This window comes from Urocitellus parryii, chromosome 9 (assembly GCF_045843805.1).
Source record: "Urocitellus parryii isolate mUroPar1 chromosome 9, mUroPar1.hap1, whole genome shotgun sequence".
Taxonomy (NCBI): Eukaryota; Metazoa; Chordata; class Mammalia; order Rodentia; family Sciuridae; genus Urocitellus; species Urocitellus parryii.
In genome coordinates this window covers 72,776,931-72,791,967 of record NC_135539.1, presented here as the reverse complement: position 1 = coordinate 72,791,967, position 15,037 = coordinate 72,776,931, and the positions used below count along the sequence as shown (strand labels likewise).

Genomic DNA, 15,037 nt, shown 5'->3' with positions numbered 1-15,037 from the left:
TTTTTCTTTTCTTCTCCTGCGTTAATCTTAGTGAAAGAATTTTGTTTTCAGAAACTTTTCACTTTTACTTTTCTCTCTGGATCTATCTCTTGGTATAGTTCCTAATTGGGTCCCTTAAATAAGATGGAAATTATCTTTAGGTTTCTCTGACTTTATCAATAGAAGTCAGCAAAAGAAAAAAAAAAAAGTCTGACCCCGAGCCTGACCCTGACTTGTCCCATGGCCCAGCAACTGCTTCTGGCTTTGCTGTTTGGATAACCTCTGCGTGTCTTTCCACCCCCACAGATCAAGTTGGAGCTCCCAAACAAATATTTGTCCCGATTTTGAGCACAGTTAGAGAGCTTCCTTCTCTTTCTCCTTTTATTTTTGACAGGAACTGTGAGCCTCTGTTGTTCCTTTGAACTTGATTCAGGACGAAGGAGTGGAATTCTCTCCAGGCCATCTGCTCTGGAGAGCTTGGCAAAGCAGTCCGGCAAAATGAAAGGACTCACGTGCTTTCTCATCTGGTTATTTCTTTTGGAAACACAAGCCTTTGAGATCCCCATAAATGGACTTCCTGAAGTAAGTACATCTAGAGGGCTCCTTGCTGCTGTTCTGAACGTAAATAGCAGATTGCAATTGCTATTCAATGATCTCGCTCTGTGTAGAAAGGAAATTTGTAGAACAATCATCAGAGTACAAGCATTTACCATTATAATTACTGGAATATGTATTTACCTCTTAAAGCATCAGTGGGTTTTGCATGAGAAATAAGTCAAGTTCAGTGGTCAGGCATCATTGTGTAGCAGTTATGGAGCAGAGCCTGTAGTTCCCTATCTAAAAAGGCCAAAAGATTGGTATAAAATTCAATGCTGTGTGTAAGCTGCCTGCCACAGTTCATGGACTAGCAAGTGTTAACAATTATTAGCTATTACTATTAAGAAATGTCATTATCACTGTTTTCCCTAGGAGTCATTATCAAAGCACCATTGCTTTTTGTACTAAGTGAACTATGATTTTTGTGTAAGGACTCTTTAAGCTTTCCTATTAAAAGGGAATATGGAAAGTGAGCTGGCAAAGTGCAGGAATAGTTCCCATGGATTCAAGGTCTTTATTCGGGATCCTTGGTCATCTCATGTAAGGAAAGTCTTGAACTGAATCTTTCTGAAATTCATGTAGGAGTTACTGTTATGCCAGAAAAGCAAAATGTGTTATGGGACTATCCTAGCAAATGCAGAGGTCTTGCTTGAAGAAGAATACGATGGCGTATTTGCAGGGGGAGATTGCTCTGCTTAGAAATCATTGCATTTTCTAACACTTTGAAAACCATCAAATGTGTCAGAAATCTTAAACTGAAGTCAAGACACCCAAATGTGTTTGTGATTTTTCAGTCATTTCTAAAACTGGCTTTCCTTTCCTACCTACATTTTTAACTCAGGAAGATGAATTGATCATATCTGTCTAGCCCACCATGCTAAGGCCCTGAGGTCTATCCAAATACTTCCCCGAGTACCCACCTAATCACTGGGTCACTTTGGCCATTACATGTCTGTCCAATCATCTCCACACAAACTAAAAAATGAAGTCCCACCTCCAACAAATTTATAGATGTTAATTTCCTTTTACTCACCTCTGAGACCAAACAAGAAAACAAAATAGATTGAAAAAAAATCATGGTATAAAATAATGAGATGGTCCAGAGGCAGAGGAAAAGGAATATGAAATCATATTATGACTGCTCCAGCTGCCTCTATTGCTCTAGATATTTTTAATAGATATAAACATCCTAAATTCTTTTTTTAAGTTTGCAGAATATGGTGATCTGGTGGAACTGGCCCCAGGAAAATTTCAATTTGTGCCAGAGAACCGGAGGTATCAGGTACAGTAAGCTTTACTTCCAAAGGGAAAATAGGAGAAAGAGCTCATGGGTGGAGAGGTGAAACAGGTACGATGGTGCCTCTGGCTAGATTTTCTCAAGATCTCACTTCTTAGTCAGTTTAGTGGTTTTGCATCTAGGTGGAAACACTGTCAAGGTTAAATAAAGTGAGACCTCCATATAGCTCTCCAGGGGCAGTCAGTCATAACGATCCCCTTAGTTCCCTAAAGAATACATGGCTGTGAGTTTTCTTCAAAATTAAAGATTCTGGAAATATCTTATTGCCTTATAAGAAGTGCCTCTTAGGAAGGATTTTCTTAATCCAGTGGTGACACTTCTCATTGTGACCATGCATTCTCCTTCCTCTGGTCACTCTGCCCTGGGAAGCTGCTCAGAAAGTACCATGGAAGGAGAAATATCATGCTGGAGGCCACAGACGCAGCCTAGATAAAATCCTCTAATTAATGGGGGTGAGCTCAGCAATGCCAGGAGGCTTTTCCCACACAGAGCCCACTGCTAAGAAAGAAGGTCTTTATGGAAGCAACACTAAGCTGACTGATGACTTAGTTTGTGTGGGTATCAATGTTTGACGTTTCTAAAGTCCAGGTTTTTTTGTAGATCAATAATATTAAAACCCAACCAGCGAGACTTCATTTAACCATGGGGGAGAAAACGTAACCATCAAACTTTCCATTCAAAAAGTCTGAAAGAAAGCAACTATTGACTTCACCTTGTCATATAGCACCTGCTAAAGCCTGGGTTCAACCCAAATCAGGCAAGCTGAGCTTACATCCAAAACTTGTCTTATTTTACAACCCATCAGGTATTCAATTTCCACCCATCAATCCTAAGCCATTCGCCTTTCGAAGGCAAGATGATTTCCATGTGGAGAACCCCATAGCATGATGTTGAGAGCACAAAAGTTTCCAGGTGCCAGTCACTGTGTTTGGTTTCAAGGCTAATCATGGAGGAAGTACATCAAAGTCCCTGCTGGCATGTAGCTTAGTTTAGAAGGAGACAGAACCTAGGAAACTGACCCCTCATGTGAAATGGATAAGAGGTAGATGTTGTGAGTGTAGGAAAGAGCTCCTTGGAAAATACTTACCTGACTCATTGGGGGAGGGGGCATGGTCAGAGAATTTCAAAGAAAATTCTGCCAAAGCTGAGATGGGAAGGATGGCTAGGACGTCATTATGGTGGGCTGGGGGCATTGCAGATGGAGGGGGACTGGCAGCAAGAGTGTTTTTGACAGTGGGAACAGAGTGTCCAAAGTCCCAAGGCAGAATGGAGCACCCCAATCACCACTCAATTGAAGAAAAAGCAAACCAGACAGAGTGAAGAAAATCTATGCTGCTCAGGATAAGTCTGGCTGGACATTTTCACTTAAAAATATTCATTTTAGCATTATGTCACAGAGGGGTGTGCCCGCAACCAAAAATGGCTGAGAAACTTGTTCAGAGAAACTCACCAGTGGGAAAAGAGTTTCTGAGAATATTTGAGATTCATGTCTCAGCTCTAATGAAGGAACTACAGCTTAGTACTGAAGGGGAAAAAATGTTTTTGACGGAGAGACCCGTTTTGCCCTTGAGATAATAAATGCCATGCAGTTGAAGGATGATTGTCTAACTTCCTTCCACAGAGAAGCCTTTCTGGAGAATCCGGAGAAGTGATGGTAAGTTTGCTTTGATTTTGTTATAAGTTGATGTGTGAATGATTTTCCTGTTAACCATTATCTGGAAATCAAGCCAGGTGTCTCCTTGGTCTTTGTCACTGAGAGTATTGACCTGAATTTTGAAATACCCCTTTGCCCAATTCTGTTTGTAAATCTTTCCAAAATTCTGCACTAGAGTGTCCAGTATTTGTAGACAGGACAGTTGCCACCAAGGAATTAAAGTGTTCTTTATTTTCTAAAGTTTCACCAAAAACATAAGTTTCATCCTACCATATGCATTTATTGCTACTTAACAGTTTTGATTTAAAACATGACATCTGACAGCTTTGGAGAATAAAAGAGTGGCCATGGGAAGGAACTCTTATTAGACGTGAAATGGCCAAGTTCCCTCAGACGGTCAAAGTAGACCTCTGTGTGGCCAGAAAATGCCCAAAGTTTACATTGTGCTTCCTGCTCTGAGCTCTCAGAAACTGTGGGAAGATCACATTGAAGGGGGAAGAAAAGCAAGGAAATCAGTCTGGATTTTTATCTTAGCTTGAGATGAACTGGGTATTAACTAATTACAGGTTTAATCTTTAATAAAGGTTGGGTGTCGAAACCTAGGTTTGAAATAAATAACTCGTCTTGGAGTTAAAAGCAAAATCTAATGTGTCACATACTGGCCGTGTCTTTGCCAAGGTTTGCACACTGACATACAGTGATTTTTACATCAGGGCTACCGCAGATAAATCCATTTATGGGTAGAAGGATGGGTTTTGGACCAATATTTGCATCAAAATTCCCTATCCGTGGTATTCTACTCGCCACCCACACCCGACATTGTTCTCAATGATTTATTGTTCTCAAAGTTTTATTTTGAGGGAAAATATGAGAACTGACTAGGAAATCATAATAGATGATACCAAAAAAGACATGTAGCAGCATTGGAGGCTGCTGCATGCCCTTCAGCCCATACCACCCTGATTATATCCCATTCTGAAGGCACAGCCAGGACCCCCTTCCAACCTTGGGATCCTGCCTCCTTTCACTAACTATGTTCTTTGAAGTTATTTCCTGGACTTTTTCAATCCAATTTTGCTCCCACAACCATTTTCTACTTGGATTTAAAAAAATTCATAAACTCAGAGAGCTAAACAGCATGGGAAAATATCTCAAAACAAAGGCCAACTTCTTCTTGTGGGATACTCTGAGAAGTTAGGAGACTGCTTAACAGTTGCGAAGTTACATATTTACGAATGCTTTAGAACTGGTCATAACAAATAAAATATACTGCTGGTCATGGCATATACATAGTTCCATTCAGAATGATTTTACTATGACGCCTTCTTGACCATTTCAGGAGAATGTTGATCAAGTAACTCTTTATAGCTATAAAGTCCAGTCCACCATTACTTCTCGTATGGCCAATACCATCATCCAGAGCAAGCTGGTGAACAACTCCCCGCAGCCTCAGAATGTCGTGTTTGATGTTCAGATTCCCAAAGGGGCCTTTATCTCCAACTTTACCATGTGAGTACTTCTGGGAAGAGCCAGATATTGCATGGTTCAAAAGCCCTCCTAGTTAAAATGTAACTCTTCTGGAGGTTTCCGCTTTCTGAGCTGTGGATCTGCTGGATGTTTAGAGTCCTTGTGGGGTGGATCTCAACAATTCATTCCTGTCCAAAGTATCGGAATTTGTGAAGGATTTGCTTTTCTTTCTAATGAATTAAAGCAAACTTCAGGTTATCTCTACGGCAACCACATCCACTTACTTGCATTTTAATATGCTTTCTTTGGAGAAGAAACACATATGGAGTTGTCCTTACTTGTAGGAAACCACATATGAGTATGTGAGCCATAAATCAGTGTCATCTACCATATGTGTCTCTATGAGGAAAAAAAAAATAGTTGAGAACTGCTGATTAAATCCAATCATTTATTCGGTGCTAGAATTCCTCCATTATATCACTGACAAGTGGGTTATCTGGGCTTGACTTGACTCTTTCCTTAATGATAAACTCACCACTTCCCAAGGCAATCAACTCAATGGTTGACAGCTCTGTTATAATGATTTCTTATACTTAATTTAAATATTTTCCATTTTCTACCCAATGACTCTAGGGCTACACACATAGAATTTTTAAAAAATTCTCTACAAAATATATTTTGAAGTGCTCATGGGTGAAATGATATGCTGTCTGAGATTGGCTTCAAAATAATTGAGGTGGAAAGTGTGGGAGTATAGATGAATTAAGATTGGCAGGGTATTGATATTGGTGTAGCTGGGTGATGGTTTCATGGAGATGGATCATATTTTTTCCTCTCAATTTTTCATATATTTGAAAATTTCCATAATTAAAACAATTTAAACTTCACCAATATCTTTTAAAAAGTTAAGGCCAGTTACCCCGTTGGATATGACTTTCTAACCCTTCCCTGCACATTCAGATGACCATCCCCAGAGAATGCTCCCCCTGGTCAGCTCCCCCTGTTCCCTCTGGAACAGACCTGCATGTGGTCTATTTTCTCATTAAGGCATTAGGTCACTTCTTATTTGCTTTGTCTTTCATAACCCAAGATTTAATCATTGATAATTGTGAATGAACAAAGGGTTCAATTAGCAAGTATTGTGGCTGTCAAAAACTGCAGATTCATGTTAATTGTATTTTCAAGAAAAAGAAAGTAGGAGGGGAAAAAAAGAATTATGTGAATTGGTGCCCTTTGATGGTTGGCTTAAAAATTTACAACCTTTTTTTTTTTTTTAAGTCAGCCATCCCTAGAAGGCAAAGGGAAGGAGGAAGCTTTTGGTAGTGGTATTATATGACACCATGTCTAGAAATCACATTTAAAACTATTTAAATACATTCCTATGTTTAAACCACATAATCGGAACTCATTCTAGTTATCTCTTCTCTTTCCCTTCATTCTTTTTTTTCTTCTTCCTCTTCTCATCCCATAAAATATTTGAAGTGACAAGACAGAATTGTGAAATGTACATTTATTTTAATCCTCTCTGTTCAAAGCTGAATTTATAAGACCTGGGAAAATAGCTGTTTCACCATCAGTGTTTAAAATGAGCTCATACCAGCCAAAACATGTCTTCTACTCTTTTATCAAAGGTCCGAATAGTCTGCTCTGGAAGAGAGGTCTCTTTGCCTTGAAGACCTCTCAGGGTTTTGAGCTTCACTGCAATGTGGTGGGAGAGCATTGGCCTAGACTTGTGGATTCTCATCTCACTTTGGTTCTGACTGGCTGTGGGACCTTGAGTATGCTCCTTGTCACCTTGGATCTGATTTCTCCCATCTAAAGGGGAAGACCTAGAAATGTAGGGCAGAAAGTTCTTTAGCTGTGTCACACATCATGGGCTGTCTGGTGTTCTTGGTCTCCTCCAATAAATGCCAGAGCACATTCCAGTCACCATAACAATCAGAAACTTTTCCACACATTTTTAAATGCCTCCTTGGGAAAGAACTGACCATTTAAGTGCTCTAAAGTTCCCATTTGCTCTTAAAATTCTGTAATTCTACTCCTTTAACCAACCATTACTTGGCAGGAATTAGGTACTAGCCAGCTAAAAGATGGGTAGAGACAGGGATGCAAATAGAAGGCAGAGATCCCCAAGGGAGATGTTAGAGAGACAAACACAAACTTTGTGAAGGAATTGCCTGCACCTTCCTCCATCTTTTTGTAATCTTTTCCACCGTTTGCAAGAAAGCAGCTAGCATTGCTTTAACAAAGTACCATAGACTTGGTGGACTTAAACAACAAAAACTTACTTCTCATAGTTTTAGAGACAGCAAAATCTAAGATTCAAGACAATGGCAGATTACATGCCTAGAGAAGATTCATAGATTGCCGCAGCCCAGCTGGCTGGGCAAACTAATGGGGGGGGGGGTGACAAGAAACTTGTGAAGGTTGATGCAGCAGGAGTGGGAGAGCCGTTTATTGTAAGACAGGAGGGGTCTATATACATTACACACAGCTTATCTTAATTAACATAAACTAGATATAGCAGTCAACCAATAAGGAATCTCCATGGCTCCATGGCATTACTTCACAAACCACTCCCTCTGCAAAATGCCAGGCGCCATCTTGAATTGTTTACAGACTCTAACAATAGATGGCCATCTCTTTGCTGTTCTCACATGGTAGAAAAGGGCAAGAGAACTCTTGAGGTTCTCTTTTATGAGGGCCCTAATCCTATTCATGAGGGCTTCACTCTTAGGATCTAATGATCTCTTAAAGGACCCACTGTTTAGCATCATCTTATTGAGAGGTGGGATCAACCTGTGAGTTTTGGTGGGACATAAATATTCCAGTTCATTGCAAACCCCCAGGATTTCCTAATTCTTAACTCCCAGAAGAATGATCTGATGAACCAAATGTATGTCGGATAATTAGCGATTTATCAGTCATCTCTCCTAGTCACATTTGTCGCTCATACTTCCAAAGAGAGCAATGCTTCATCTGGAGGATAAAATGTGGCTATGAAAAAGTTCAAACCCAAACAACAGTACATGAAGGAAAAGCTTTAGGGTGAGTGTTAGCTAGCCCCTCACAAGATAAAGGGAGTGACTCAAATCTCTCTCTTCTTGTTTCTTATAGATACAAAATGATCATTTCCCACATTCACTAAATCAACCTTAATAAATGGGTTGCTTGTTGTTTGTTAGTTTTGCTAAGACTACTACACTGATCAACCCATTGCCTCCTGTCATTTTCTAGGACTGTAGATGGCACGACGTTCACCAGTTCCATTAAGGAGAAAACTGTGGGCCGAGCTCTCTACTCACAGGCGAGAGCAAAAGGCAAGACGGCTGGACTGGTGAGGTGAGAGGACTGGGCCACGGTGCTTCCTCTCCCATCCCATTTCCCCAAGGCCAACCATCCTCCAGAAAGGCACCAGATTAAACAGACGAAACTCTAAAAGTTAGATGGTAAAATTAGACAGCACAATTTCTATTTCCCTGCAGGCCTCTCTTCCACCTATAAGATTTGGGAGATCTCACTTAGGTTATGCTTATATTGATTGTCTTATATAGATACTCTATAAATCAACACTGTTTTTTAAAATAAATTTATTTTTTAATTTTAATTAGGTATATATGACAGCAGAGTGCAGTACTGTCTTTTTTTCTTTGCTAAAGAGTGCAGAAAGGAACTATATGTATTGATGATTTTATCAACAAAACTTACTGTATGTACAAAAGGAAAATTTTAGAATTGGTTTTAATGATTTTTCTGCCTTATGTTTACAGCATAGAGCCTTTTAGAGCATCAAGAACTAAGCTTAGATTCTGGGGATATTTTTTTTCCCTCTGTAGTCTTACATAAGACACTGGTTATGCCAAATCACCTCAAAAAAGCAACCTTTCAAGCAAACAGCTCCAAAGGAATCTTCAACGTATCACTCTTCACACTGCACACCTCTCTGCCACATTGTTTTCATCTTCATTTACTCTTCTTCGTTCCTAAATGTACCTCTAGTTGAAATTCTTTCATGTCACTCATGCATTTGTTTATTCAGAAAAAAAAAAAGCATCCAGTGTCAACTCTGTACCCAGCTCTGTTAGAAGCAGCAGTAACACAAAAACAAATACTGTCAGGCTTGTGGAAGAGACAGACAAGGAGAGTGGCTATCCTGTGGATAATGGGCAATGCTGATGCAGGGGGGATCCTGAGTACCAAGCATGCAATTCTGTTTGGAGGGTCCAGAAAATATTCAGAGACTGATGTTACAGCCGAGCCCAAACAGATACATGTAATTCAGCCAGGAAGAGAAAGGAGAGAAGAAATTTGAAGACAGGGAACATATCCAGCTTCCCTGCGGGTTAATTAGTTCTTTGACTTCATGAATCACTTTGCCAGCTTTGCACATAGACTACATCATCCATTCATTTATTCATCCCACATACTCGAGATTCAGCGGAGAACATAGAGCTCTCCTTCTAATCCACTTCTCAGATAAATATGGCCTCTTCCAACATATTCTGCCTCAAAGCTTTGCACTAGACCATGTTTGCCTTTTTCTTCCACTACCCAGTATCCCAAGCTGACTGCCTTCAGTACTTCCCTGAAACTAAATGTGCTGATTATGCATAAGTTCACCTTGTTTAAAAGCCATTCATTGTTACAGGGAATGGTGGTCCACTCCTGTAATCCTGGTGATTCAGGAGGCTGAGGCAGGAGGATTGTAAGTTTGAGGCTGGCTCAGCAATTTAGCACAAGCCTGACTCAAAATAAAATGGGTTGGCATAGCTCAATGATAGAGCACTCCCCAGTTACAGAGAGAGAGAAAGAGAGAGAGAGAGAGAGAGAGAGAGAGAGAGAGAGAGAGAGAGAGAGAATGTCATTTGTTGTTAATTCTGATATTGGAATCATCCTCGCTGGATAATTCTGATGTTTATTCCTTAAAACCATAAACACTTCAAGATCAATGATCACATAGAACTCAATATGTTCGGTGACTAAATACACAGCACACCTTATATCGAAAGTATGTATTCAATTTGATAAAATAATTTTCCTTGAATACCTTCAAAAATATAAAGAATTCCTAGAATAGGTCTTGAAATGCATTGTAGGAAATATTCGCTGTCTCTGGAGGCAACTAAACTTGGGTTTGAGTCTTGGAACTACAGTTGACCAGCTGTGGGATCCTGAGTAGATTACCTATCTACATGAGCCTCACTTTTTATCATCTAAAAAATGAGGGTAAGTTGCAGAACTGCTGTGTCAGAGATGAAATACGTCAAGTTCCTGGCACAGGCGAGGGTGACTTGGCAAACAAATTCACATCAGAAGTTCTAGAAGCCACAGATCAGGGAGGAGAGGAGAGGAAACGGAAATGCTTGGTAGGATTAAATTTATCCAGAAGTTGCACTTTTCTCTTTCATACCTATTTCATAAGCAACTGAGCAGGTCTGATCTCCCAGGACAAGACTAGATGCTCGCTGGCTAGATTCTGGGCCTCACAGTTCAATCACGTGCGTGATGACTTATGTTTGGGGGCTCCTGCATTTAGGAGCAGAGCTGTTGATATGGAGAACTTCAAAACGGAAGTAAACGTCCTCCCTGGAGTCAAGGTGCAGTTTGAACTTCATTACCAAGAAGTGAATTGGAGGAAGCTGGGATCCTATGAGCACAGACTTTATCTGCAGCCTGGACGACTGGCCAAACACCTGGAGGTGAGTGGGGCTGGTGGCAAGTGCCTTCTCTTATGATGTCTATCCCTGATCGTCACTACTCTTGTATTTGGTGCATTTGGCTCTGCAGTACACTGTGGTGTGCCAAAAAGATTTGAGCTTGGAATCAGCCACATGAATGCCTGATAGATTTTGAAAGCAGCTCAGCTGCTTTGTAGCTGTATTAGTTTTTTAGGGTGCTGTAACAAATCACCACAAATTGTGTGGCCTGAAATAACACAAGTGTACTCTCTCCACTTCCGGAGGACAGGAGTCTGAGATGAAGGTGTCAGCAGAGTTACACTCCCTCTGGAGGCTCTGGGGAAATTCTACTCCTTGCTTCTTCTGGTGTTTGCAGCTGCTATTTCTTGACTTGTGACCTGTGGCCGTGACACTCTGAATTTCTTCCCCAAGGTCATATTCACTTTCTCCTCTGGGCATCTCAAGTCTCCCTCTACCTTTTTCTTATAAGAACACTTGTCATTGGATTTAGGGCTCACCAGGTAGAACAAAATCATCTCACCTCAAGATCCTTAACAGCATCCGTAAAAACCATTTTGCAAATAAGCCACATTCACAGGTTTCGGGGGTTTGAGGTAGCATATCTTTCATGGAGGCTGCCCTGAAACCCATACCATGATCTTCATGGTCAAGTTATCCTGAGTCTCCACTCTTTCATATTTAAAAAGGCTGATAGAACATACTTGCATTTCTTAGTTACAAGTGAGATAAACTTACAAAAGTAGGTGGAAATAATTGTAAGTTAGATGAATTCATGGAAATAGTAGCTCCCCCCAACGCCATCATCTCAAGAGAGCCAGGCCTTTGGCATTGAATAATCCACTTGAACTTGACTTTGCTTTAAAAATGGAAATGCTCTTTTCTTTGCTTAATTCTCTGTGACATCATATGAAAATTTTATGTGAGAGGCAGTGACATAAGAGGAGACCTAGGAGAGTGCACAACACGTGTTTCCCCTTGACAGATGGGAAAGTGAAGCCAACAGGTTGCAAATTGCCCATACACATAGGAGATAAAAGGTGAAGAATTCACTGTGGTGAAATTTTGATCTTAATTTGGAAATCTGCATATCTGATAAACAATATTCACAGTTTGCTCTCAGCTCCCTATCAGGGCGTGTGACAATGATTTTGGGAAAATTAGAAGAAGATGCCTGTTCCTCCAGGCAAAAGCAACAGTATGCCAGGGCATGTGACTTGGCAAGTAGGTGCCAGGATGGCCTACCCAACTAATGTGTGATCCTGATTATTTTTCCAGTAGGGACATAGATGGGAGCCCATCACCTACATTCTTTTACTCAATACTAAGAATCTCATAGAAATACTATGAGGCAGCACTTAACGTCTGATAAGCACTAAGCCACTAATGAGGCCATTGTTGAGGTTGTTGGGTTTTTGTTGTTTTTTTTTTTTTTTTTTTGGTACTGGGGATTGAACTCAGAGACCCTCAACCACTGAGTCATATCCCCAACCCTATTTTGTATTCTATTTAGAGACAGAGTCTCACTGAGTTGTTTAGTGCCTTGCCATTGCTGTGGCTGGCTTTAAACTCTCGATCCTCCTGCCTCAGCCTCACGAGCCCCTGGGAATAACAGACCTGTGCCACCAGGCCTGGAGATTGTTAATAATAAAAATTATATTAACACTCAGCACCACGTACAAACAAAGATGTTGTGTCTGCTGAAAACTAAAAAATAAATATTAAAATTCTCTCTCTTAAAAAAAAAAACAACTATGTAAATGATATGAAAACACATGTCCTGTATAATATTGGGGGGAAGGTATTTAGACCTCTGCTGTCATTAAATCCTCACCACAATTTATGAGAGAAATGTCATTACCCTTCCTTGACAGATAAGGAAACAGAGATTCAGATGAATAACTTGCCTACGGTCACAGAGCTAAGAAAAAGTTAACTGCATTCTGTGCTATAAATCCCAAAATTTAAGATTTTAAGTTTGGTTCCATGTAGATAATGATTCTTAAAGCATATATCAAGTAGCACATAAAAATTTCTTACATTTTGGGAATTTTTATTCACTCTTAAATTTTCTATGCTCTGAGGAATTCCTCCCTTTTAAGATGAGACAGAGGGGGTTTGCTATATTAGAAAGAGTTATACAGAGGCAAGTTGACTGATTTCTGGCCCCAAATAGGCAGGCACTAACTAGATGTGGGATCTGGGCTTTAAGTTAATTTAACTTAAAATTCTCTGGCCTTTTTTTTGTCATCTGGGACACGAGAGGGTTAGACTAGACAATATTTAAAGTACTTTCCAGCTCTAACATTCTATGACCTTGTCCATTTCCCAAGAGATTTAATCTTATCCAGAGATAAGCTAAGGAGAAAACAAAGATGACAGACCTTCTCCTAGTCTTGATTCCAGAAGAGCTGTTCCAATCACCATCAGAAGGGCCACTGAACTGGAAATGCATTTCCCCACAGAAATCAAAGAGGATAAGATTTCTCTTTAAAAACAAACAAACAAAAAACCAACTCTATTGGTGTATCAAATTTGGGGAATGGTTTTATTCCAACACTTGGTTCCTTAGAGTGAGACCAATAACTATGATGCGTGATTCAGGATCACCATGGGCTGGTCCTGACCTCTCAGCAGAACCAGTCGTAGGGCCTCAGACACATACCCCCAATGCTCAGTGGCCTAGTGGTCCTATTAGATTTTAGAGCTGTGTCTACATCAAGTGAGACATAGGCTTGCTAAGCATTTCTGCAATCCTAGGAGAAAGTCCTCCTTCCATTTCCCCTCCTCTCATGGAGAGAGCTAGCCTTGTCCTGAGGGCCCCAGGTTCTATTATAGGTAGGAACTTATGGAAGAATAAAGCAGAGGCCCCAGTTCTCTGCAACTTCCCTGGACTTTTTTCCCCAAGAGCTTCTCCATTATCTACCAGTGATGGCTACTCAGACTGTCCTGAGCCATCTGGTCCCCCTGATTCTGCTAGAAGGCTCATGCCAACATGGAGAACCAGTTGATTTTCTTGGAGGCAATAAGCTAAGTTCACACCTTATTTGTAATAAGCAAGAAAGAAAATATGGAAACTGCTCACACTGGTTTCCATGACTTTAGGAAAGCAATTTTTCCCATATTTTTATTGGTACATTATAGTTGTACATAATGCTATGGTTTGTTGTTACATGCTCTTGCATGCACACAATATAACAAAATAATTTGGTCAGTGTCACTCACCAGTATTTCCCCTCTCCCTCCTCTTCGTTCATTTCCTCTACAGATCTCCCCTGGGGTTTCATCACACAACCTTTTCCTTTTTCCTCTCTAATTTCCACACATGAGAGAAATCATATGACTCTTGACCTTCTGAGCTTGACTTATTTTGCTTAATATCATGGTCTTTAGTTCCATCCATTTTCCTGCAATTGACATAATTTCATTTTCCTTTATGACCGAATAAAACTCCATTGTGTGTATATATACCACATTTTCTTTATCCATTCAGCCATTGTTGGAAACCTAGACAGGTTTCATAGTTTGGCTATTGTGAATTGTGCTGTTATTAACATGGGTATGCATGTATCTCTTAGTATGATGACTTTGATTCTTCAGGATAAATACCAAGGGGTGTCATAACTGAGCCATCTGATGGTTTCAATCCTAGTCTTTAGCATAACCTCTATATTGATTTCCATATGGTTGTATTAATTTACAATCCCCCAACAGTGTTCCTTTTTCTTCATATCCTCTCTCACATATATTATTATTTTTAAAATTTTTTTAGTCGTAGATAGATACAATACCTTTAATTAATTAATCAATTTATTTATTTAGTTATTTTTATGCAGTGCTTAGGATTGAACCTAGGGCCTCACATGTGCTAGACAAATGCTCAAACACAGAGCCAAAACCCCAGCCCCTAGCATTTATTATTGTTCATATTCTTGATGGTTGCCACTCTGACGGGAGTGAGAGGAAATCTCAATGTAGTTTTGATTTGCATTTCCCTGAGTAGGAAAGCACATTTTAGAAAACAGTTTTTTTGAGAGAAGAAAAGCAGACATGGTTCCAAAGTAAGGACTTCCAAAGGGAAGTAGTTCATTGCTTTTGCAAATGATCCCAAATGAGAAAGAAGTAGTAAGTAAAGCAATGTGCGTACCAGGCACTGCCTGATGACTTCATATCTCAATGAGTGAGTGTATGTATATAAAAGATGGAGGCTACTCATGAAAAAAAAAAAAAAGAAAAAGAAGAAGAAATAGAATGGTGTAACACAGGGGCCTAAAGAATAATGCAGCAATGTTGATTGAAAGGCAGACTTGGGGCCAGCTGCAGTGAACACAGGTGTAATGCCAGCAA

At 40.0% G+C, this 15,037-nt stretch overlaps 1 protein-coding gene across 1 annotated transcript in view; it reads left to right on the top strand.

The window, feature by feature from the left end:
* Positions 1-370: 370 nt before the first annotated feature.
* Positions 371-15,037, top strand: part of Itih2 (inter-alpha-trypsin inhibitor heavy chain 2) — a 36,192-nt gene continuing 21,525 nt past the window's right edge. The window contains exons 1-6 of the mRNA XM_026391810.2: positions 371-561; positions 1,784-1,858; positions 3,495-3,527; positions 4,867-5,036; positions 8,232-8,336; positions 10,531-10,693. Coding sequence (XP_026247595.1) covers positions 478-561; positions 1,784-1,858; positions 3,495-3,527; positions 4,867-5,036; positions 8,232-8,336; positions 10,531-10,693 — 630 coding nt within the window. The 5' untranslated portion in view covers positions 371-477. The remainder of the gene's footprint in view (positions 562-1,783; positions 1,859-3,494; positions 3,528-4,866; positions 5,037-8,231; positions 8,337-10,530; positions 10,694-15,037) is intronic.